The sequence below is a fragment of the Archocentrus centrarchus genome, chromosome 3 (genome assembly GCF_007364275.1).
Source record: "Archocentrus centrarchus isolate MPI-CPG fArcCen1 chromosome 3, fArcCen1, whole genome shotgun sequence".
Classification (NCBI taxonomy): domain Eukaryota; kingdom Metazoa; phylum Chordata; class Actinopteri; order Cichliformes; family Cichlidae; genus Archocentrus; species Archocentrus centrarchus.
The window spans coordinates 33,832,704-33,859,413 of NC_044348.1; the positions used below are offsets into that span (position 1 = coordinate 33,832,704).

At 42.3% G+C, this 26,710-nt stretch overlaps 1 protein-coding gene across 1 annotated transcript in view; it reads right to left on the bottom strand.

The window, feature by feature from the left end:
• Positions 1 to 1,132: 1,132 nt before the first annotated feature.
• LOC115778258 (adhesion G-protein coupled receptor G2-like) overlaps positions 1,133 to 26,710 on the bottom strand; it is a 31,875-nt gene continuing 6,297 nt past the window's right edge. The window contains exons 2-10 of the mRNA XM_030726317.1: positions 24,591 to 24,735; positions 24,032 to 24,148; positions 22,702 to 22,752; positions 12,995 to 13,110; positions 12,618 to 12,889; positions 12,445 to 12,541; positions 11,986 to 12,097; positions 11,133 to 11,280; positions 1,133 to 2,381 (exon numbers count right to left, since the gene is read on the bottom strand). Coding sequence (XP_030582177.1) covers positions 2,284 to 2,381; positions 11,133 to 11,280; positions 11,986 to 12,097; positions 12,445 to 12,541; positions 12,618 to 12,889; positions 12,995 to 13,110; positions 22,702 to 22,752; positions 24,032 to 24,148; positions 24,591 to 24,735 — 1,156 coding nt within the window. The 3' untranslated portion in view covers positions 1,133 to 2,283. The remainder of the gene's footprint in view (positions 2,382 to 11,132; positions 11,281 to 11,985; positions 12,098 to 12,444; positions 12,542 to 12,617; positions 12,890 to 12,994; positions 13,111 to 22,701; positions 22,753 to 24,031; positions 24,149 to 24,590; positions 24,736 to 26,710) is intronic.

Here is a 26,710-nt window from a genome sequence, read left to right on the forward strand (position 1 = left end):
TTTGGCTTTTAACTCAGTCTGAGATGTTGGTTCTTATTGTTTTAATTGTGGTTTTACTTTTTTATATATGTATTTTAAACCTGTTTGCTCTTACTTGTGTACAGCACCTTGGCCTTGATTTTAAAGTGCTTTACAAATAAAATTGAGCTGAGTTGAGAGAGTTGAGGATTGCATAGTCTCTGGGATGAGCTGTCTGCAAACTCTGATAAATATTGGCATACAAAGATAACTGGAGACTGTGCTTGGATGAGGAAGGACTGTTAGAGTTGCCGTAGTTTTAGCATTGATGATCATAGTTCCATATTATTAGGACTGCCGTATGATCCCGTGTGGTTTAGGTCTTTTTCAGCATCCTATAGATAGAAGGGTCTCTCGTACCATGGTTTGTCTTTCATCTGCTTCATTTATTCATGTCCCTTAGACTGCTTCTGAATGACAGTACTGACAGTGACTCAGCATTAATGATGATACTTTGGGGGCTAACATGGTTGGAGCTTTTTTCATGGATGTCTTGATCTTATTTGTTCACGTGGAGGATTATTTTGACCCTGCACTTAGTGGAGATGCAGGTATGCGGGACCTCCCTAAGAGAGGGAGTCCTGGTTTCTGTCCTGGTATCTCTGTCTCCAACACCAATGGGACCTGTTTGTCCAAACTGCTGCATATATCTTTCTGAACTGCGTGTGACCTGTATAGGATGGCTGGAAGGGGCTGAACAATGTAATGCGATGCTCTAAGATTTGCTTTGTATCCTTTGTTTCATAAAATTCCTCATTGCATCACTGGGTGCTCTGTATTGACCCAATTCCTTCTTGCAAGAATACATTTTCTAAAGACAACTATGACAGTAGAATCTCTCTCTTTTTTTCTTTTTTTTTTAATTCAATTCACTAATATTTCCACACCAAAACATCACACTGATGGGCTGGAAGAAGCTGACTTTTTATTGAGAATTTCATTCTTTCTGCTTTACTCTATGGAAAATGCTGTATAAGATTTGCAGAAAAAAAGCATTAAGTTGGCTTTGATGCTCCAGTGTAAACATTTTTAATGTGATTTAAGATGAGGCTTAACATTGATACTTTTAACATTGGTAACAGGCTTAACATTGTATTTGGACAAATCAGCCTTTTAGTAAAAAAAATCTTGTTCACATAAACTATTAAGCAAAATTAGGGCTACACTGTGGAGTTTGAGCTCCAGGCTGTGGTAGTTTAATATCTATGAAAATCAAACCAGCTCCCAGTCATCAGCTTCAGCAGTGACCTGAGGCAGAAGCACAGACGTACAGAAAGAGCACAGTTTAACTAGGAGTATCAGGTTATTTGCCTTAACGACTTGTAACGGTGCTATTCAAATATCAGTCTGTTAAACAAGGTTCTGTATTTATAGCTGCAGTTGGAAATTATATCTTTGCATGTACAAAACTTTAAAACATCACCCAGCAATATACAGTGACTATATAATATATAATGACTGCAGCCATAAATGCAATTTTCAGTGAAATATGGCAAACCAGGTCTGTTAGCAGGAATACAATCACATACAAATAAATCATAATGCAGAAACTGCAAAACACAATTACCAACCTTTACTATTTACATTGACACCACAGCCCCCGATATTACAATTTATGCAGATGCATGTTCAGATATACAAAATTATAAACATATAAAGACATTCTAAAAATCCCGTAGGAAATATGCCAAAAACATACAAAACAAAGCACAGTAGTGCTGGTCTAATCTACATGAATATATCAGAATCACTCAAAGCATTAAACAGATGATGAACATAAAACTAAGATCAGATCTTTATGGAATGCATTAACATGGATGTGGGACTTGAGGCAGACTATGAATCAGGACCAATCAGGACTAAAAAAGCAGATCAGGATTTTCTATAATTATCACTCTGACCTCTGACCAATCTGGTGAAGATCAAGTACATCAATATACTTCATCTGTTCTCTGTCTTCCAGTCATTCTGGACTGAAGTGCCCCTAAATGGAAAAAGTCAAATAAACGTCCCATCTGACCTGCTGTGGGCAAAGAAAAACCCCTCAGCACAGAGTTTACACTGTATGCACGCTGTGGCATAGTAACAGCAAAGCTTCAAACATTAAAGCAGAGCTTTTAAAATGTTCACACTTAATATCACATTCATTTACATCCTTTAGAATCAGTTGCTCTGTTACATTGTTGCGCATGCAAACATCCTAAAGCAGAAATAATAATGTCAAACTTTGCAGCATTAAAATCCACTGACACACTTCTTGAGCTGTTACTCGTTGTTGGTGGTGTGTGTTTCACTGCTCGGCTTAGGAGCTGAGTTTTTAGCCTTTCTCAGTGACATCACAAACCACAGGAAGACGAAGAAACCTGCGTGGCATAAAGGAGGGGAGAGAGTGAAGTAAAGGTTTAGACTGTACAGGAAATACAAATTTAACTGTGCTGTAAGTCACTGTTTATCTATACACAGTAAAAATAAAAGAAAGAAATGTCATCTCAAAAATCTGCTGCACATGCAAGCATATATTTTAATATTATTCAGCATTCATTCATAACACTGGAAGACTCCCAAACTGGCTGGTAAAAAAAAGTTGCTCTATTAACTACCTGTCATTGGCAGGTACACCAATTATGGAGAGAGAACCAACAGGTTCTCTCTCCATAAAAGGGCTAACACAAAATTCAGTCTTTTATAACTTTGCAACATTTGCTTGCATATGGCCCCTCAGAGCTCAGCTGCAGTACCTTCATGTCCCACCAGGGGACACTGACCCACATTTTGGGAATCTATACATGTGATATTAAATCGACTATATCAGAAAAAAATGTTCCTATCTGACCTCTTAGAATCAGCTTATTTTTCTTTTTAAGCATACATTAACCTTTGTATCTTTAATGAAACCATGCCTAAATGCATTAAGAGGCTTAAAAACTGCAATCAAATAACATGCAAATATTAGATTTTCTAAGTTCCTGTTTGGCTTAATAATTGATCAGCTTTATTTTGTCTGAGTAAGGAGAATACCTTAGTTTAAAGAGCCTGCACTCATAAAGTTACCAACAGTCGGGCCGTGATTGGAGAAATTTCCTCGGTCTCGGCCTTTTAGTAAAAAATAATTAGAATCTTGTTCACATAAACTATTAAGTGAAAATAGGGCTGCACTGTGGAGGCTGAGCTCCAGGCTGTGGTAACTTAACATCTATGAAAATCAAACCAGCTCCCAATCATCAACTTCAGCAGTGATCTGAGACAGAAGCACAGATGTACAGAGTACAGTTTAACTAGGAGCATCAGGTTATTTGACTTAATCACTTGTAACAATGTTACTCGAATGTGCGTCTGTTAAACAAGGTTCTGTCTTTATAGCTGCAGTTAGAAATTATATCTTTACATTAACAGAATCACTGACGCACCCACTGTGGAAAAGTTGCAGCAATCTTTCACTCCAGCTTATTAATCAACCAGACACCTAGAGAGACTTGTTTACCTCCTTACTCAGAATTTGTTCTGATCTGATTTAGATCCATCCATCTTTTGCTTATCCGAGGCCTGGTCTCCCCAGCCACTTCCACAGCTCACCCAGAGGGACCCCAAGGCGTTCCCAGGCCAGCTGAGAAATACAATCTCTCCAGCGTGTCATGGGTCTGCCCCGGGGCTTCCTCCCGGTAGGACATGCCAGGAACACCTCACCCAAGAAGAGCCCAGGAGGCATCCTAGTCAGATGCCCGAATCACCTCAACGTGCTCCTTTTAATGTGGAGGAGCAGCAGCTCTACTTTGAGCCCCTCCCAAATTGCCAGCCACCCTTCGGGGGAAGCTCATTTCTGCCGCTTGTATTCGTGATCTTATTCTTTCGGTCACTACCCAAGGCTCGTGACCATAGGTGAGGGTAGGTACGTAGATTGACCGGTAAATTGACAGCTTCACTTTCACACTCAGCTCCCTCTTCACCACGACAGACCGGTGCAGCATCCACATCACTGCAGACACAGCCCCCATCTGTCCGTCGATCTCCTGCTCCCTTCTCCCGTCACTCGTGAACAAGACCCCAGGATACTTAAACTCCTTCACCTGGGGTGGCAACTCCACCCTTTTCCATCTGAGGACCATGGCCTCAGATTTAGAGGTGCTAACTCTCATGGCAGCTGCTTCACACTCATTTGCGAACCATTCTGCTGCGAGCTGGACGCCACCACCTGATGAAGCCAACAGAACTGTATCATCCGCAAAAAGCAGAGATGAGATTCTGAGGCCACCAAGATGAAGCCTTCCACCACATGGCTATATCTAGGGAATCTGGCTATAAAAATTATGAACAGAATCAGTGAAAAAGGGCAGCCCTGTTGAAGTCCAATACCCACAGGAAATGAGTCCAACTTATTGCTGGCAATACGGACCAAGCTCTCACTGCAGTTTGTGCAATGTTGCAGAGGTGTGTCAACCAAGACAGCCGTACAACATCCAGAGCCTTCAGGAACTCAGGGTGAATCGCACCTGACTATAGCTTCAGTTGAAGTCAGTAGGGCCAACCAGCACTATAGATCATTAATGTCATGTCAATTTTATTTCTAGAGCACATTTAAAAACCTTGTTGACCAAAGTGCTTTACAATATCAACTACAAAAATAGGCAAGATAACTCCATATGTGAATAAAATAGAATAAAATAGAACAGCGGGAATGTGTATGTTATGAAGTGCCACTCATGTTAGCTTAGTCCGTAAAAATGCTCCACCTAAGGCCTTTAAGGCCGTTTCACACCGGATGCGTTGCGTAAAAACAACATGAAATTCAGAATCTTTCAGATGCGAACCTGTAACCTACATACACACCGGACGCGCTGCATTTTTGCGACTAAATTGCCCTCATAAAACGCACTGTGAAAGAAAGGAAGCTGACATCAAACAATGATGTAATGAGGTTGTGATTTTTCTAAACAAGAGAAGGAAGAAAAAGAGATTCTGGGTTCATCCAACACATTAGAAAGCGGCAGCAGTGAGAGTTTCATGGTTTGATCCAGGAGTTGAAGCTGCATCACGGATGCTTTCGCACACATTTCATATCATCAGTGGGCAGTTGTTGTTGACAGAGTTGGGATCACATGTGAGGAGGCAGAGAATAATTTCAGAGAGCCGACTGACTCAGAGCAGCGTGTAGCTGTGTGTCTGAGGTAAAATAGTACGAGTTTACTGTTCCCACGTGACTGTATATTCAGTACATCAGTGCGCGTTTTGAGCTATGAACCCACATGTTGCTAAATGCAGCGCTCTGATTTATTCGCAAAAACGCAGCGCGTCCGGTGTGTATATAGGTTACATGACAAGTTCACATCTGAAAGATTCGAAATTTGGCTCGTCTTTTCCCGGGATTTGATTCATGTCATTTTAGGGGAAAATATTAAACCCTATCACTCACCCACTGAGTGAAATTAAAACAGTCAATAAGGGCGAGGAAATCCTTTACCAGTGGTCCAGACTCACAACAAACATGGATGTTAAAATCACAGACAATTAAAACACGGTCATATTTCAACATGAGGCACCTCAATAAGTCACCAAAGTCCTGGATAAACTCCTTAACCCCTTAACTGGCAGCAAAAAAATCACCTGACAAAAACTACATAACGCCTTCTGGTCATTATTGGCTCTGAACAACCCATTTCATAGCCTATTAATCGGCTGCGTCTGGTCCGCGGGCCGAATGAAGTGCATTTATATGGCAGGCTAGACCCGCCCATTTTGACTGACACCTCATTCGGCCAATCATGTTAAGAAATGGGTTTCCCAGAGCCAATAATACTCAGAGGGCGTCACGTAGCTTTGTCAGGTGATTTGGTGCAGCCAGTTACATGATTGGCCGAATGACGTGTCAATAAAAATGGGAGGGTCTAGCCTGCCATATAAAAGGGACTACAAACGGCCCGTCACCGGGCCCTTGCCAGTTAAGGGGTTAATACCTTTAGGTGGATGATACAACAGTGCACAGAGAACTGAGGGAGAAGAGTTCAGTTCCAAAAGCTGCACCTCGAAGCTGGGATAGAAGACAGGTGAAAGCTGCTGGCAGTGAAAATCGCATTTAAATATTGATGCTAACCATCCACCTTTGCCAGTGGTCTGAGGAGAGTTAAAAAAATGAACAATCGAGGGGAGAAGTTCTGAGAAAGAAGACAAATCACCAAGTCAAAGCCATGCCAGGAACACAAAATCCAGATCTAAGGAGTTGAAAAGGTCATTTAAGATGAAAGTCTTGTTTACCAGTGATCTGGTATTCAACAGAGCCACCCGAAGCCTGGTCATGCTAGTACTAGCAGGAGCATGTTCCAACAGGCAAAGATTTCCGGGACTGACGCCACCTCTGGAGGATCGCACCCACTGCCAGACAGGAGGAGGCCCCTCCGGCTGGTCCAACAGAACAAGAGGACCAACAAGCTGGATCCAGCACTGGCATCTGAATCTGAACCAATGCCAGAGTGCAGGAAAAGAAGGCAACAGATCTGTAATAATATGACAGTTTGTCGATCCAACAGATTTCATGTTCGGCTGCTTTCAGCACTGCTGGTATTTGTTTAGACTCTTTTGCTCCAGTTGATCTTTCAGAGTTAACTTCAATAGTTACTTCCTCCAAACCAGCAACATGTTTGTTAGATCCCATTCCTACTAGACTGTTCAAAGAAGTCTTTCCAATTATTGATGCTTCAATCTTAAAAATGATCAATCAGTCTTTATTAGTTGGCTATGTACCACAGACCTTCAAGGTGGCTGTAATTAAACCTCTGCTTAAAAAGCCATCACTTGACCCAGCTGTCTTAGCTAATTATAGGCCAATCTCCAACCTTCCTTTTCTCTCAAAGATTCTTGATAGAGTAGTTGTAAAACAGCTAACTGATCATCTGCAGAGGAACGGTTTATTTGAAGAGTTTTAGTCAGGTTTCAGAATTTATCACAGTACAGAAACAGCATTAGTGAAGGTTACCAATGATCTTCTTAGAGCCTCTGACAGTGGACTCATCTCTGTTCTTGTCCTGTTGGACCTCAGTGCAGCTTTGATACTGTTGACCATAACATTTTATTACAGAGATTAGAGCTTCCTATAGGTATTAAAGGTACTGCACTGCAGTGGTTTGAATCATATTTATCTCATAGACTCCAATTTGTTCATGTAAATGGGGAGTCTTCTTCACACACTAAGGTTAATTATGGAGTTCCACAGGGTTCTGTGCTAGGACCAATTTTATTTACATTATACATGCTTCCCTTAGGCAGTATTATTAGAAAGCACTGCATCAATTTTCATTGTTATGCAGATGATACTCAGCTTTACCTATCAATGAAGCCAGATGACACACATCAATTAGTTAAACTGCAGGAATGTCTTAAAGATATTAAGGCCTGGATGACCTCTAATTTCCTGCTTCTAAATTCAGATAAAACTAAAATTCTTGTTCTCGGCCCCACAAATCTTAGAAACATGGTGTCTAACCAGATACTTACTCTGGATGGCATTACTTTGGCCTCCAGTAACACTGTGAGAAATCTTGGAGTCCTTTTTGACCAGGATATGTCCTTCAATGCACATATTAAACAAATATGTAGGACCGCTTTTTTGCATTTGCGCAATATTTCTAAAATTAGAAACATGCTTTCTCAGAGTGATGCTGAAAAGCTCATTCATGCATTTATTACTTCTAGGCTGGATTATTGTAATTCATTATTATCAGGCTGTCCTAAAAGCTTCCTGAAAAGCCTTCAGCTGATCCAAAATGCTGCAGCTAGAGTACTGACAGGGACTAGAAAGAGAGAGCAGATTTCTCCCATATTGGCTTCTCTTCATTGGCTCCCTGTTAAATCTAGAATAGAATTTAAAATCCTTCTCCTCACATACAAGGTCTTGAATAATCAGGCACCATCTTATCTCAAAGACCTCATAGTACCATATCACCCCAACAGAGCACTTCGCTCTCAGACTGCTGGCTTACTTGTGGTTCCTAGGATACTTAAGAGTAGAATGGGAGGCAGAGCCTTCAGCTTTCAGGCGCCTCTTCTGTGGAACCAGCTTCCAGCTTGGATTCGGGAGACAGACACCCTCTCTATTTTTAAGATTAGGCTTAAAACTTTCCTTTATGATAAAGCTTATAGTTAGGGCTGGATCAGGTGACCCTGAACCATCCCTTAGTTATGCTGCTATAGGCCTAGTCTGCTGGGGGGTTCACATAATGCACTGTTTCTCATTCACCTTATTTACTTTGTTTATACTCCACTCTGCATTTAATCATTAATTGATATTAATCTCTGGCTCTCTTCCACAGCATGTCTTTCTCTCCCCTCAGCCCAACCGGTCGCGGCAGATGACCCCCCTCCCTGAGCCTGGTTCTGCTGGAGGTTTCTTCCTGTTAAAAGGGAGTTTTTCCTTCCCACTGTCACCAAGTGCTGCTCATAGGGGGTCGTTTTGACTGTTGGGTTTTCTCTGTATTATTGTAGGGTCTTTACCCACAATACAAAGCGCCTTGAGGCGACTGTTTGTTGTGATTTGGCGCTATATAAATAAAATTGAATTGAATTGAATTGAATTGAATTTCGGGTAAGTCTTGATGCTGAGGGAAATTAGTTTTTATGAAGTTTCAAATACACTCATGGTATATGGTTGCGCTTACCATATGTACATTTATTTCCCTGAGAAACTTCGTCTTAGACTGGAAAAAAAAAACCATCACTGATTAATGGCACAGAAGCTCATAATGTTTGGTGTCATCGGGAACTTGGTGTTCTCCATGTGTAGCTGAACGGTCAACCACACATGGAGACTACACAATGATAGAATGGAGACTCCGAGGTCATCTGAACACCCAGCTGTTGAAATTCTCTGTTTTCCACATTTCTTGTTTTGTATATGATGTAATCAAGACTGATAAAGTTGTGACTATCCTGAGCTGAAGAAGAAAGTGTGAGCACTTCATGTCATATCCAGTAACACACTGGGCATGGTGTGGAGTTCTGACCCAGATTAATCTGTAAATTGTGACAAATGGCTAATTAAATTTAATAATTAAACTCCTTATTCTGTTTGTTTTGTGTCATTCCTGTTCGATAAACGAACACGCAGAAACCTAAAAGGCTTAAGCAGCAGCTCATATTTTTTCAAATTTCTTCAATGCATACCTGGATGCCGCCCTGTTTTCCCCGTCTTTTGAGCGATTTCTAGGGGGAAAGGGGAGTGGTAGGCGGAGTAGACACTGAGGTATCCCTACCAATAATGGAGGAAGATTTCTTGGTGTATTTCTCAGATTGTATGTTTGCAGTTTAGTCGGACGAAGACTCAGAAGTGTTAGACGATCATAAACGAGTACAGCAGAGCCATCAGGACAGCATAAAAGGAGACTCAACAACAGCAGAGAAAGGAGCCCAGGGAGATGGAGACGACCCACCGTGCACACTGATGCCATTTTCAAACTTTCTATGACAGTGGAAAGTGGTACTCTACTCACCACCTGATGGTTTGCCAGAATAGCTTCAAGGCCGTCCAAAAGTCATTTTCAGTGGTCTCATGGAACTCCTCACACACCCAAATTTTTGCTTCAACCACCGTCCAAGCCATGTTCCACTTGGCCTGCTGGTACCTGTCAGCTGCCTCCAGAGGCCCACAAGCAACCAAGCCCGATAGGACTCCTTCAGCTTGATGGCGCCCTTCCCCTCATCACCATCTTGTTTGGGGATTACCAACACGATAGGCACCAACCACCTGGCAGCCACAGCTTGGAGCAGCAGCCTCAACAATGGATGTGTGGAACGTGGTTCAGTTGGACTCAATGCCCTCAGCCTCCCTCGGAATGCTGTCGAAGTTCTGCTGGAGGCGGGAGTTGGAAGATCTCGGAGACTGGAGACTGGAATGCCCTTCTTCAGATGTTTTGCAGCCCGAAACGTTGCTTCTTTTAAATACTGATGGATTAAAAATTCTCAAGGAGCTTTTTGGTGTGCGGACCTCCTCCTTTTTTATCGAGTTTTGCTTGGATCCAGCACCCTGGTTAAATTTTTTGTGCGTGTTTCTCTTTTGGGTTCAGATCAGGCAGGCCGTTCCTCTCAGTCACACTCCTCCAGGTCTCACTGTCATTGCCCACGAGAACGCTGAAGTCTCCCAGCAGGATGATTGAGTCACCGGGTGGAGCACCCTTGAGCGCCCCACCCAGCGACTCCAAAAATGGTGGTTTCTCTGATCTGTCATTTGGCACATAAGTGCAAAAAAAGTCAGGACCTGTTCCCTGGCCCAAAGTCGCAGGGAAGCAATGATCTCGTCTACCAGTAAAAACTCCAACGTACAGGCAGCAAGCTCAGGGGATACAAGATTACCCACCACAGCTTGACGCCTCTCAAGGAGAGCAACTCCAGACTGGAACAGAGTCCAGCACCTCTCTAGGAGACTGGTTCCAGAGCCCAGCACCTCTCTAGGAGACTGGTTCCAGAGCCCAGCACCTCTCTAGGAGACTGGTTCCAGAGCCCAGCACCTCTCTAGGAGACTGGTTCCAGAGCCCAGGCCATGCATTGAGGTGAGCCCAACTATATCTAGCTGGTATCTCTCAACCTCACGCGCTAGCTCAGGCTCCTTCCCCACCAGAGAGGTGACATTCCTTGTCCCAATAGCCAGCCTCGATAACCGGGGATTGGTCCACCAGGGCCTCTGCCCTTGGCCTCCGCCTGACACACACTGCACCCCACCCCTACGACATCTCCTGTGGGTGGTGGACCTATAGGAGGGTGGGCCCATGCCGTCATTTTGGGCTGCCCCTGACCGGGCACCATGGGATAATGCCTGGCCACCAGACACTCTCCCTCAAGCTCCCTCCCCAGGCCTGGCTCCAGGGTGGGGCCCCAGTAACCCCATCCCGAGCAGGGTAAACAGTTCCTTTGATGACTCTTTCATAGGGTTTTCTGAATCGCTATTCATTGCCCCCAGCATAGCTCCTAGGATCACTGGGACACACAGACCCCTCCACCACAATATGGTGGTGATTCATGGAGGAGTGTTCATTTCACATAAGATAACAAAATCATGTACATGTTGAAAATGAACACACATACACAAACACACATTACAGAAGTGAGCTGAATGAATGAGAGTGGATTGTACTGACCTTGCAGTGGGTTCAGGATACAGAAGAGGTAGAGGACAACAGTGTTCACTTGACCAAATGCGAAGAAGATCAGGCCCCAGGTAATGCCGAGCAGGGCGCTGACACCCAGCAGGGGACAAATACTTTGCCCGACTTTCTTACGGTGAAGCTGCCCGAACTGGTTTGCCAAACACAGACAGACACACGACACAGCTGGTTAGAGACAATCTGAAACTAGTCTTTGAAACGTGTGACAACAAAAACTCTTCTTCAGTGTCTAGACTGTAACTCCAAATGGAGTTCTCTGGACTTTCTTGTTCTCTTACAGCAGGGATCCTCAAATCCAGGCCTTGAGAGCCCCTGTCCTGCAGGTTTTAGATGTGTCTCTGCTTCAACACACCTGAGTCAAATATAGAAGTCATTAGCAGGACTCTGGAAAAATTGACTGCATACTGAGGAGGTAATTCAGCCTTTTGATTCAGGTGTGTTGGATCAGGGACACATATAAAACCTGAAGGACACTGGCTCTCAAGGCCTGGATTTGAGGATCCCTGTCTTACAGTGTGTTTAATGGAAACTAAATTTTTAGTACTAATTTTAAAATATTACCAGAATATGAACAGTTTATTTTATAGGCCAGATTAAGTGACCCATCATACAGTATTTGTATCATGATAAAATAATATTGTATACCTTTCTCATTGCCAGTATATTTGATGCCAATTTGTTGGCAAGAACAGTTTATTGTTGGTTTGGGGGGTTTTCAGGGGATTTATGGACATGAAAAGATTTGAAAATTAAAATAATTATTTAGGCTTAAAGTTAATTTTAAAAAGATTACAAGAATAACGCGCACCTCTGTGTTATAACCAACATTCAAAACACGCTTGACTGTCACCATAAACATGATCATATTAAAGACGAACGCCATGGTGAAGATCCCTGTTGTCGTCACCGTCTTCACTATTTTATTAGTTATATAGCATCTACAAAGAAAGGAGACAGAGATTTAGTCTCACACACAAAAGTCAGATAGGAATTTTTTTAATATAAATGTAGATGACTCTGTGTTTCAGCTTAAATTAACGTCTTGGTGAAAAGAGCTTTGCTTTGTCTTTTTATGTGTACTTTTTCATTTTCAACACTGAAATATATATAGAAACTCTAATACACATGCAAAACAATTAATAAGTTAACATGAATAAAACATGAGTACAACATTTAAAAAAAAATTTAAAAACAGTAAAAAATTTTATTTTTTAAAATATTTAAATAAATAAGTCAACATGAATTATAATTCCTAATTTTACATGCTTACAAATTTTCTCCTTACATTTGAGCGTCTTCATCATGTGACCAGTCTGGAGAGACACGGCCATAAAAGCGTCTGTCTATGCCCACCACCACTGACACGATGACCGCAGGGAGACCTGAAACATAAGAATTGATATACAAGTTTGCTGACTGGTAACCACAGCTTCCTGTTTTTGAAGGATTTCCACTCACCCCATCCCACCACGCTGAGTTTGAGCAGGTATCTGCTGACACCAATGTTGAAGATTTTGATTAACAGAAGGTAGAGATGGAACCCCTCCAAGGCCATCCAGCTGAAAGTGGCCAGCAGGGAGTAATGAAGGGCAAGAGCCATGTAGAAACAAAGCCAGTGGGAGGTCTGTGCTGCTGCAGCTGTATGACTGGGCAGGAAGTGCAGGTTGAGGAGGATCAGGGCAATTACGAGGTTGATGTGGATCTTCATAGAGGCATCTTCTCTGAGTTTCCTGTTAGACAGAGGAATGGTGACAAACAAAACCAAGACGGGAAAAAGAGGATGGAGATACTTTTGATTACAGTGAGAAGAATGCAACCAGAGGAGAATAAATTACCGAATTATGATGAAGAGTAAAACAGTGACGACCAGGGCAAAGAGAGAAACGCTGCAGCCAATCAGAGTAATGTATGCTAGTATCTCCTGGTCTGTCTTTGAGACGGAACCAGTTTCCTGTGGAGAAAAATAACTTTCATGTTATTTTGTCACATTATCAGTGAAATTGAGGTTTTGTGGTATTTTAAGTTTTATTTACTTTATTTACTTGGTGCACAAATTCTGATCTTGGTGGTGCATTCATTTAAGATGATTATCAACAGTTTTTAAGGTGGTTACCTTTAGCATTTCTCAAATGCACTCTGCAACATTTAAGAGGGAAATGCTGTTTTTAACATTTATTTAGTAAGTGCTGTTGTCACAGCTGGCATTTAAATTTTAATACATACTGGTTCAGTAAATCAGCTCCAAGGCTGCTAGTTCAAACTTTGTGTTAGAGGTTTACAATCGCTATGGAGAGAATCTCTGGGGTTTGGGTGGAGGGGGGGCATCTACTGTACACTTTTCTGTTAAGTTTGATTTGAGGATAATATTTGGTAAACAATAACGTGAAGGTTTTGTGTGAAACAGATGAAAACAAGCAAGAGTGGAAACTCTTCGTTTTCATTCAGTTGCACGTGTAGAGGGTTGAAATGATCTCACTTCTGAGATTAAGTATCAAACGGTGATAAAGATAAAAACAGTCACCCCTAAAGTTTTTTTGTTTTGTTACATTTGTAAATTTGACTGTCATTTAAGCACTGTTGTGAGTCCTGTGCAGTTTCACGTATTATGGTGCCATCCCACAGCAGGACGCTAGAGGGCGTATCGCGCTCGGGGTATGGAGTAGCTTTGGGGCACAGAGGAAGAATAAAACTTCCTGTTATGAAGCTACGATAGCTCAACGTGTGTGCCTTTTGCTATTCTCTACCACAGGTCAGTAAAAACACCTTACAATGACTGTGCAATACAGACCATATGTGTAGAGAAGGTTGTTATGAGAGACTTGTACAGGCCGGCAAAAGAAGCCGTTTGTGAAGCGATTGGTGTGTAAATCGTGGCTTATTGATGTATGCTAAGCGATGCTAATGCTAGCGGACTTGGCTAATGTGGAGTAGAGTGGGGAAGCTAACCAAAACTAAATGAGAAACTGCTGGACTCACATGTGAACTTTTACTCATGTGCACTCTATAAACAGTCATATGTTATTCTTCTGGTTATGATGTTTAGTTAAAGTACAGTTTTGGTGGTTTAATACCGAAACCAGTAATGTAATTTGGTAAGGTGACTTAGTGAGTAATGGCGACTGTCGATGAATGACTCTTGATGAGAGAGAAGCGCCATTAAAGGAGCATTGCATTTTATATAGCTGATAGTTTGCATTATAGCATTAGATGTGTTTGTTTTATGAACAAAGCTAATTAATTTTGTAAACAAAATGGAACAACAGCTAAAGGTATGTAAAAATACAGTTCATTCAGGCACTTAATGCTGTAATAGGTGTTTCAATGGTTAAAAGCAAATGTGTTACTGTCTGTTACACATGTAGTTAAAAGGATCGAGTTAAGAACAGCAGTATGAGTGTGTTATGTGTTTATCTTTAAAATGAATGAGTTCTTGTTGTACATTGTGATTATAATTTGTTGATGGACTCAAAGAGACTCTACTGAATAGTTTTATGAAGTTGTGGAAATGTTTTGTGATTCATATTGTCTTGACTCAGGAGCACGATGGCCATGTTTTGTAAAAGAGACTAAAGTGAAAGGCCATTGGTTTATATTCAGTTTAGTAACACTTGAGGTATGTTTATAGATTTTCTGGTGAAGAATAAAACTTCCTGTTATGAAGCTACGATAGCTCAACGTGTGTGCCTTTTGCTATTCTCTACCACAGCACCACACGTTGGCACAGGAAGCCAGTTGCCCCTCAGACGACAAACCTAGGGAGGCAACAAATTTGGGGGCTCGTCCGGGATTAGCGCCCCCTGGTGGACGGGTGCTAATCAGTCAAGAACTGTGGGAGTCACATCCCTCTGATTAACAGAGCTAGCAACCAAAGCAACTGACTCCAGCAATCCACCAATGGCGACTCTACACGACCTACGGTGGGAGATCCAGCAGCAACTTCACCAGCTGACCAGTGCTGCCAACAGAGACTTGCTCTGTCAACTTGCAGTTTCCTGCAAAGAAGAAGGGGGTGACGATTTTCCTGGTGATGATGCCACGGAGGTGGAGTTCTTTGATTTCATCACTGACTTCTTGAGAAGCAAACGACTAAAGAATCTCGAGGATCAGGGGATGTCTCGTCTGCTGGTGTTTCGTGACCTCATCGATGAACTGCAAGCGGCACAGGTAACTGTTGAACACAACCACGCGTCTGATGAAGAGGATGCTGCTTCGGTATCAGAGACTGAACCACCTGTAGTAGCATCAGTAGTGAGTAAGAAAGTATCAAAATCAGTATTTGCTGATCCAGCGACTGGTTTAATAAAACTGACTGATGTAGCTGCATTGTTACCACATAGAGACTTTAAGATGCATGGTGGTCACATCTCAGATTTGGACTCTGACTTGAGTTTTAACAGTATGTGTAAGCAAATAGACGAAGGGCTGGCCGAGGGTTTCTCAGAGGCTGAAATTTTAAGGACCGTGCTTAAGATAATTAAGCCTGGTACCTTAAAAGACATGCTTATGACCAAAGATAGCCTGACCCTGGCTGAGCTAAAGCGTTTCCTCAAAGCACACCTTAGGGATAAAAGCAGTACTGAATTATTCCAGGAATTGAGTAACGCAAAACAACATGACAGAGAGAGCCCACAACAGTTTATGTACAGACTGATGGGGGTGAAACAACGTATTATGTTTGCTTCTAAACAAGGTACAGACTTTCAATATGACAGCAAACTGGTGCAAGGAGTGTTTCTTCATTCACTCTACCAGGGAATGAATGAAAAATGCTCATACATCAGACGAGACCTTCAACCCCATATCTCAGACATGGGTGTGACTGATGACTTTATTCTCGAAGTGATTACGAGGTCACTGAGAGAAGACACAGAGAGGAAAACTAGGTTGGGCCAGGCCTATAAACAAAAGACAATCAGTGTCAACACCGCCCAGCAGGATAGCGATAGACAAAATGCAGGTCAGATGCAAGCCGAGGTACAGGCTAATCGCACTGCTATACAGGAGCTGACTGCACAAGTGTCATCTTTGGCCAGGAGCTTAGAGAAAGCCCTCACACCTGTTGTGAATGTGGCAACAGAAAACACTTATCTGCCTCCGCCACGTCCAAAACAGCCAGCCAAGCCGGAAGTTAAAGGCAAATGCCACCAGTGTACATCCCAAGGAAATGACACTTGCTCACACTGTTTCCGGTGTGGAAAAGAGGGACACAGGGCTATTGGCTGCTTACAGAAGGGTAATCTGTCGGGAAACCGGGTGAGGTCACTGGGGGGGGACCACCAGTGACCGCAGATAATGCAGAGTCCCCCATTACAGAGAGGCTGCACCCTAAAGAGGAAATCTCATCTACCAAGTCCACCAAACCACACCAAGTGTCCAGAAGGGAGCGTGTGGCCCAGCTGATTGGTGGTAGGTGCATGGTAACATGCTGCTTGGATGGGGTCAAACTCCAGATGCTATTGGACAGTGGGGCCCAGGTAAGCATAGTGGATAAGTCTTGGGTGCAGAAAGCTTTACCCAATGTACCAATTCAACCACTAGAAAGCCTACTGCAAGACCACCCCCTCAAAGTCACTGCAGCTAATGGAACAGATGTACCTTTCGATGGGTGGATAGAAGTCCTTCTTGAAATCACAAGTAGCAAACATGGCTCAGTTGCTCTTCATGTCCCGATGCTAGTGAGCCAAGCGGGTGTGAGCAGCCCATTACTAGGTTTCAACGTAATCCAAGAGATTATTGCAGGAAACAGTGATCAGACTGCTAAGGCCAATTTAGTGGATCTATTGTCAGAGGCTATGAAAATTAAGAAAAATAGCATTGAAACTCTTGTCTCTGTTGTTCACACAATGCCACACCAGGAAGAGTCAGAACGCTCAACAGTGAGAGTGGGAAAGAAAGGACTCACCATCCACAGCAGTCGGGTCTGCGAGGTGAGATGTCGAATTAGAGCTTTTCCTGCAGGTGGAGTCATGTTGTTTGAGCCAGATATAGAGTGTAGCTTGCCAGATGGGTTGGAGTTGTTTCCTGCTCTTGTTGATGTACCGGCTGGTGCCTCTAAGATTGTAAGAATCCCAATCCAAAATCCCACAAAGCATGATGTTTTCTTGCCTCCGAAAGCAGTCTTGGGATTCATCGAGGAAATTGTTGAAAGTACACCGGTGAACATTCATCCAGTTACCCAGAAGTCAACAGAGCCACTCAGTGACCCTCTCCTCTGCACTACTCAAGTAAGTTCAAACCATGATGGATGGAGTGAGGGAAGAGGAAATTACAGGACTGCCCAGGGTGAAGAAAAATGGCACCCTGATGTCAGTTTAGACCATCTGTCTGAGTCTGACCAAAGCAAGGTACGGCAATTGCTTTATGAGGAATCAGATGTGTTTGCTCGTGATGAAGGACACATTGGATGCATCCCTGGCTTACAACTAAAAATCAACACAACCGACAATACTCCAGTCCAGAAGAGCTACAATTCCATCCCACGACCACTGTATAAAGAGGTAAAGGACTACATCCAAAACCTCTTAAACAGGGGGTGGATCAGGAAATCTGTGTCGGCCTATTCCTCGCCAGTGGTGTGTGTGCGGAAGAAGGACAACAGTCTGCGCCTTTGTGTTGACTTCCGGGAGCTCAACCGTAAGACCATCCCAGACCGTCATCCACTACCGAGGATCCAAGATCTGTTGGACAGCCTGGGGGGCAACTCATGGTTCTCCATCCTGGATCAAGGGAGTGCATACCATCAAGGTTTTGTGACTGAGGAATCAAGACACTTAACAGCCTTTAGCACCCCGTGGGGACTCTACGAATGGGTGCGAATACCCTTCGGATTGACAAACGCTCCAGCCGCCTTTCAGAGGTGCATGGAGGGAGTCTTAGAGGGCATCAGAGATGAGTGCTGTGTGCCTTATTTGGATGATGTCCTTTGTTATTCAAAAACCTTTGATGAACATGTGAACCATCTGAGACAAGTATTTCACCAAATGCGACAACATGGTATCAAGCTTCGGCCCACCAAATGTGAACTCTTCAAGAAACAGATCCGATACATCGGTCGAATGGTTTCAGGAGAAGGGATTCAGATCGACCCGAAGGATTTGGAAGCAGTCTTGGCCCTGAAAGATAAGAAACCCCGCACTGTCGGAGAGATCCGGACATTGCTTGGATTTCTGAGTTATTACCGGTCCTTTATCCAAGACTTCTCACGATTGGCAAGACCCTTGTTTGAACTTCTCCAGAGCCCAACTGAGACAAGCAGTGCCGTCCGACCTCAGTCTGGTAAGGGAAAGGGTCAAGTAATTAAAGGGAACAAGGGACAACTCCCCTCCCGTACACCTGTAACTTGGACTAATGAACATCAAACTGTGGTATCAAGGTTGGTGGAGATGCTGACAAACCCTCCCATCTTAGCCTATCCAGACTTTGATCTTCCATTTGTGCTACACACAGACGCGTCAAATGAAGGACTAGGAGCTGTGTTATACCAACACCAAAACAACAAACTGCGCGTCATTGGGTACGGGTCTAGAACCTTAACACCTGCCGAGAGGAATTGCCACCTACACTCTGGCAAACTTGAGTTCCTGGCCCTTAAATGGGCTATTTGCGACAAGTTCCGGGATTACCTGTATTATGCACCAACCTTCACAGTCTATACAGACAATAATCCCTTGACCTACATCCTGAATTCAGCAAGACTAAACGCTGTGGGTCACAGGTGGGTTGGGGAATTGGCCGACTTCCATTTTGATATCAAGTATAGACCCGGAAAGAAGAATGCGGACGCTGACATGTTGTCCAGGTACCCAGTGAACCTTCAGCAGCAGATGGAGGATCATACAGAAACGATGTCACCAGAGGTGGTCTCTGCAGTGTGGCAGGGAACCAAAATGGCACAAAATGATGAGGTCCCCTGGGTTGCTGCATTGCAATTAAACGTTGATGATGGAAACACTGTGCCTTCAAACGGTGTCTCAAGCATCATACCCAAAGATATCAGAGCAGCACAACAAGAAGATCCAGCTATTAGAGAGGTTGTGTCTCTGAAGCAGAGAACATGGACTCCGAATGAAAAAGAGAAGAGAGCAATGTGTAAACAGACAAGGAGACTACTCTATGAGTGGAACAAGCTAGAGGTAGAAAATGGACTACTCTATCGGAAAACACATCAAAACGTACAACTGGTCCTCCCGGAAAAGCTCAAATTGGAGGTACTGAAGAGCTTGCATGACGACATGGGGCATGTAGGTTCAGACAAGGTTATCCACCTTGCCCGAGAACGGTTCTACTGGCCGTATATGCAACAGGATATTGAGGACTATGTGACAAAAAAATGCCCTTGCATAAAACAGAAACATCCCAGTGTCCCACAAAGAGCTCCAATGGCATCCCTCACCAGCAGTGCACCATTTGAGCTAGTTTCCATTGACTACTTGCACCTGGAGCCAAGCAAAGGAGGGTATGAGTACATCCTTGTCCTTGTCGACCACTTTACGCGCTTTGCACAGGCATACCCAACAAGGAACAAATCGGGAAAGACAGCTGCTGAAAAGTTATTTCAGGACTTTATTCCTCGGTTTGGGTATCCAGAAAAGTTGCATCACGATCAAGGACGTGAGTTCGAGAACAGCCTGTTCCAAAGACTACAACAACTGTCAGGAATTGCACATTCACGAACCACCCCTTACCATCCTCAATGCAATCCAGTGGAACGACTAAATCGGACACTTCTCCAAATACTGCGTACCCTACGAGAAGAGAAAAAGAGTGAATGGAAAGATCATTTGCCTCAGATTGTGCACGCATATAATTGCACAAGACATGAAGCAACAGGATACTCTCCATTTTTCCTCTTGTATGGCAGGGCTCCACGGTTGCCAGTCGATTTGCTGTTTAGCCAAAGGAAAGAGACTGAGGCACGTAACCACCAAACCTTTGTACAAAAATGGGCCGAGAGGATGCGAGTGGCTTATCAAATAGCTGCAGACAACAGCCTTAAGTCCTCAGCCAAAGGCAAGAAACAGTACGATAGACGTGTAAAAGGGGTCACTCTCCAGCCAGGTGATAGGGTATTGGTGAAAAATCTGTCAGAGAGAGGAGGGCCAGGGAAATTGCGTGCCTATTGGGAGAAGGTCGTACATCGCGTGGTGGAGAGAGTGAGAGATGGGCCAGTCTATAAGGTGCAGCCAGAGAGAGGAAGTAAGACCATGCGCGTTCTGCATAGAAATCTACTGCTGCCAGTAAATGACCTACCTCTTGAAGAAGAACTTCCTGTGGACGAAAAGACCAGACGGAAGGGACAAAAACAACCTGAAAAATATGTTGACCAAACAGCAACAAGTAGCTCTGATGAGGAAGATGAGTATACTTACCATCGTGACCTCCGGAGCAGGATCCCATGCTACAGACTCGCAGACCCTTGCCAGCAAGATCCTGTTATTCTACAGGAGCGTCCTCAGCAACGGGAAACTGTCATGGCACAGCGGAAATCGCTAACTCAGCGCAAGTTAAATGCAACAGCCAGAGAGTTCTGTCCTACTAACAGGCAAGAATCTGAGGGAGAGCAGGACATTGTGGAGACTGAGGAGTTGGTCAAAACAAGGTCTGACCAAGTGGATGAAACGGATGGAGGAAACATAGGAGAAAACGACAAGGTAAGGAGGTCACAGAGGAGAGGGCGACCAGCAGAAAAACTCACATATGACACTCTGGGTCAGCCATCATACCGCCATTGGAGAACGGACATGAACGCCCTCTCAGCCAGCCAACCCTACGTGTCCAATCCCGGCTTTCCATCCTCCTTTTACCCCATCCATCCCCAACCATACTACCACAACTGGTACACTCTCATACACTGACGGGTCCACACAAATAGAAACAAATGTCAGGAGACATTCTTTGAGTGGGAGAGAGTGTAGAGGGTTGAAATGATCTCACTTCTGAGATTAAGTATCAAACGGTGATAAAGATAAAAACAGTCACCCCTAAAGTTTTTTTGTTTTGTTACATTTGTAAATTTGACTGTCATTTAAGCACTGTTGTGAGTCCTGTGCAGTTTCACGTATTATGGTGCCATCCCACAGCAGGACGCTAGAGGGCGTATCGCGCTCGGGGTATGGAGTAGCTTTGGGGCACAGAGGAAGAATAAAACTTCCTGTTATGAAGCTACGATAGCTCAACGTGTGTGCCTTTTGCTATTCTCTACCACAGGTCAGTAAAAACACCTTACAATGACTGTGCAATACAGACCATATGTGTAGAGAAGGTTGTTATGAGAGACTTGTACAGGCCGGCAAAAGAAGCCGTTTGTGAAGCGATTGGTGTGTAAATCGTGGCTTATTGATGTATGCTAAGCGATGCTAATGCTAGCGGACTTGGCTAATGTGGAGTAGAGTGGGGAAGCTAACCAAAACTAAATGAGAAACTGCTGGACTCACATGTGAACTTTTACTCATGTGCACTCTATAAACAGTCATATGTTATTCTTCTGGTTATGATGTTTAGTTAAAGTACAGTTTTGGTGGTTTAATACCGAAACCAGTAATGTAATTTGGTAAGGTGACTTAGTGAGTAATGGCGACTGTCGATGAATGACTCTTGATGAGAGAGAAGCGCCATTAAAGGAGCATTGCATTTTATATAGCTGATAGTTTGCATTATAGCATTAGATGTGTTTGTTTTATGAACAAAGCTAATTAATTGTGTAAACAAAATGGAACAACAGCTAAAGGTATGTAAAAATACAGTTCATTCAGGCACTTAATGCTGTAATAGGTGTTTCAATGGTTAAAAGCAAATGTGTTACTGTCTGTTACACATGTAGTTAAAAGGATCGAGTTAAGAACAGCAGTATGAGTGTGTTATGTGTTTATCTTTAAAATGAATGAGTTCTTGTTGTACATTGTGATTATAATTTGTTGATGGACTCAAAGAGACTCTACTGAATAGTTTTATGAAGTTGTGGAAATGTTTTGTGATTCATATTGTCTTGACTCAGGAGCACGATGGCCATGTTTTGTAAAAGAGACTAAAGTGAAAGGCCATTGGTTTATATTCAGTTTAGTAACACTTGAGGTATGTTTATAGATTTTCTGGTGAAGAATAAAACTTCCTGTTATGAAGCTACGATAGCTCAACGTGTGTGCCTTTTGCTATTCTCTACCACAGCACCACACGTTGGCACAGGAAGCCAGTTGCCCCTCAGACGACAAACCTAGGGAGGCAACACACGCTTATAGTTGCTCAATAATTGTGTACACACAGATATTCTCCTACAAAAGCCAAAATCTCACTTTTACTTTCTGAAGTATTAAGGTTTTACTTCATGGATTCCCCAAGAGCACTGTAAATTTATAAAGACCACAAGACTCCATTTAGCAGTGGACCTCAAATATGAAACTTACACATACTCATAAATAAACCTGTCAAGTTTAAAGCAGATATGATTAAAGATTTTAGAAGTAACTGAAGAGCGGAATTAGCCCAATTTTTTGCCTATAATTTGTTGTTCACTGTAATCTGTATAATAAAAACAGAGCAGTCCTACCATGAGCACACCGAAGTACGTGAAATGGTTACAGGAACAGGTGACGTTATTCTGACCAGGTGTCCAATGAGTGGAGCAGCCCTCATGACTAAAATCTTATAAGTCAAACAAACAGATGAGATGCTGTCACATCTGAATTACATCAGCTCACTCAGAAATATGTTTAGTAATTTAATTTACAATACACACAGTTATGCTACACAATCCTGTTTATGACAGATGTGATGCTTGGTTACTCACTGTTTGTGGAAAAATTAAAGAACTGACAGGAAGGTCTTTGGTTTTCCTATGACACACACACACACACACACACACACACACACACACACACACACACACACACACTTTTCACTTTTTTTTTACTATTATTTAAACATTTATACAATGACCAATTACATAGTTTTTATATTTTTTACAAGCAAAACAAAAAATGGTGCTGTTTTAAAAATGATATAAAGCTACAGAGGGCAAGAATGAAGTAAATGATTAAATTGTAGTTACATTTATAGCGGTGGTAAAGTTCATGGTGATGTTGACAGGATCCTCGAGTCCTCTTATTTCCTTATCCTGCACACTCAGGATTACCAGTCTTTGATCATGTACTTCATATAAGACTCCCACATCACTCTACAATGCAGCACATTAATCAGTCAGTTTGAAAGTTTGTCCATTACTGTTTATGTAATATTTCCTCACAATCCTGACTGGAAAAAGCTGCTCAGTAATCTAGTTTCAATACACAAAAATAAAATGTTATGTAAGATTTTCTAACTATTCTAATTATGTTAAAGGGGAAAAGCTACCTGGTGATCCACTCACAGTATTTTTAATCAAAGTCATCTACATCCCAGTAAAAACACAGGGTCAGTCTCTTCTACTGTAATGACTTCTTCCATAAAAATTTCCCTAAATTTCTATTGATTTACATCTTTGGAAAAAAAAAAGTACCTCTTCCTGTTTTGTAAACAGCCTGCGCAATGTGTGAACCTGCTGATGAACCTTTTTTTTTTATAAGACACACTAAATAGGTGTGTGTTATATCACAAATATACTGTATGTTTTTACTGCAGCATTTAGATATGTTAGTATCTTAATTAGATTTCTAATATATAATAACTGCAAAACACTGATCACATATTCAACATTCTGAAATAAATTCTGAATTATTTTCATTCATTTAATTTAATGAAGTTTGTCCTCTCATGGTTAAAAGTTTCCTGTCAATCGTAAAATCATGTGTGTGAATTTACAGTTGTTGGTAAAACCAAATCAAATAAAGTGTTGCCAAAGACACAAATTAACATTAGAGTTTAAACAAATGCAGTCTGACCCTGTTGGTTTCAGGCAGCTTATACAGAGCGAAGATGATCTTGTCATGTGGTTCAATATTCAGGTCCTTTGGTAGTTGAACACGCACTTTGCTGTTGGTGACGCCCTTCAAGTTTGCCTGTATCATTGGCAGAAACAGAAAGAAAAGCTTTGTATCAGCATAAAGGAATCTCATAGCTACTCCTGATGGTATTTGAGCTGAATGAAATATGAATAGCATACATTTTCATTATTTGTTAATTTTTGAAATATATGATAAGAAAATAATATGATCTGATAATTGTGGTCAAAGCAATGTCACAGATATCAAAGCAGTAACTCTTGCAATTATTATTGTAGGGGCTTTACCTTACAATATGAAGTGCCTTGAGGCCACTGTTTGTTGTGATTTGGTGTTATATAAATAAAATAAAATTGAAATAACTCAGTAAAATGATTCATTTGAGATCAAAATGTGTAAATATTTTAAAAATTTGTCATTTAGTAGTCTTTGTTCGCAGCCCAGACCAAGGAATTAATTAGACATGATTGATTTTTCTGAATTTCTTTTTTTTTTTTACCTCATCCTCACTGACATAAATTGCAAGGCCGTTAAAGGGACCACTGGATTTGAACACGAGGGCCACAAAATTGCTAGAGTGTTTTGTTGTAACATTCGCTGTTACATCAAGTGTGCCTAAAAGATTCTCCACGTTCTGCATGGCTCTGGTGGGGAAAGACAAGAATATATATTAAAATGCATTATTGTAATTTACACTCTTCCATTAATTCTTAATAGAACATTCTTAAATATACTTTAATAATAACCTCTGCTCTTCATGTTTTACTCTCCCGTACAGTATATTTGATCAAAGACATTTTATAAATTACTCACAGACACAAACATCAAATCCCAACAAATAATAAAATAAGTTCAGTGTTAAAAGAGTAAAATGCTTACGTAACAGGGTTTCCTTTAGATGAACCGTCCAAAATGTTTGTTGTATACCTCAAACAGCAGTTGGCTGTAAAGTAGATCAAAGGAAACAGATAACACCAGGGGTTAAAGTAAGCCGGTACGGTCCGGTACTGCGTACCACTAAAAGATTCTGCACCTGGTACCTGGAAGAGGGGGAGCGGCTCTCTGCTGTAAAGCTGTCATTCAGAACCGGTCACAGCTGCACTTTGGGGCAGAATAGATCTGCTAGCAATAAGCAGTCTAAAACATGACTTAATCAGTCAATAAAAAGCTTTGGTTTTTTTTTTTTGTTTGTTTGTTTGTTTGTTTTTCTCATTTCAAATTGTTTTTGAACTGTTCGTGCTGTGCTGGAGCCTCAATTCTCCAGCTTCTCTCACCTCAGAGCTGGAGGCATGCTTTAAAACTTTCACCATACATTTAGCCTGTTAACTGGCCACGCATTTAGTGCATTTTATATCACAGGCTAGCTAGACCCTTTTATTTTGATTGACACCTCATTCGGCCAATCATGTAAATGGCCGTACCAAAATCCCTTGAAAAAAACATGTGTGATGCCCTTTGATTATTATTGGCTCTGGAAAATCCATTTCTAAACATGATTGGCTGAATGAGGTGTCAATCAAAGTGAGAGGGTCTAGCCTCTCACTACAGCACTACATGCTTCCTGCGGACAGGACATGGCTAGGCTATGACATGGGTTTTCTGGAGCCAGTAATAACCAGAGGGCGACATGTAGTTTTTCCAGGTGATTTTGGTGCGGCCAGTTAACAGGTTAATGTCTGTCTGCTCAATACAAAACATCCCAATTAAAAGCAAAGAGAGATTAACTAATTGTGTTTCATGTTATTCTGATCAATTTCAACAACACAGCACAGCTTGAAAACACTGCTTATAACCGGAGATTTCATTTACACTACAGGAGAGGGCATTTACCTCCAAAACACAATGGTTTCCAAGAGGATTGAGGTTTGACAAGAAGCCAGAATGCATGGAGGTGGTCATCAGTTGTGTTAAGTGTACAGTGTGTGCAAACATCCCAGTTACTTAACAACTGAAAAAATATATTCCACACTGTCAAGTGCTTCTAATTTCTGCCTTATACAGGTAGGCAACAATAAAGTTTTATATACACTGCTCAAAAAAATAAAGGGAACACTTAAACAACACAATATAACTCCAAGTAAATCAAACTTCTGTGAAATCAAACTGTCCACTTAGGAAGCAACACTGATTGACAATCAATTTCACATGCTGTTGTGCAAATAGAATAGACAACAGGTGGAAATTATTGGCAATAAGCAAGACCCACTCAATAAAGGAGTGGTTCTGCAAGTGGAGACCACAGACCACTTCTCAGTACTGATGCTTTCTGCCTGATGTTTTGGTCACTTTTGAATGTTGGTGGTGCTTTCACACTCGTGGTAGCATGAGACGGACTTTACAACCCACACAAGTGGCTCAGGTAGTGCAGCTCATCCAGGATGGCACATCAACGTGAGCTGTGTGTTCAGAGGCTGGAGGCGCTACCAGGAGACAGACCAGTACACCAGGAGACGTGGAGGAGGACGTAGGAGGGCAACAACCCAGCAGCAGGACCGCTACCTCTGCCTTTTTGCAAGGAGGAACAGGAGGAGCACTGCCAGAGCCCTGCGAAATGACCTCCAGCAGGCCACAAATGTGCATGTGTCTGCACAAACGGCTAAAAACCGACTCTATGAGGAT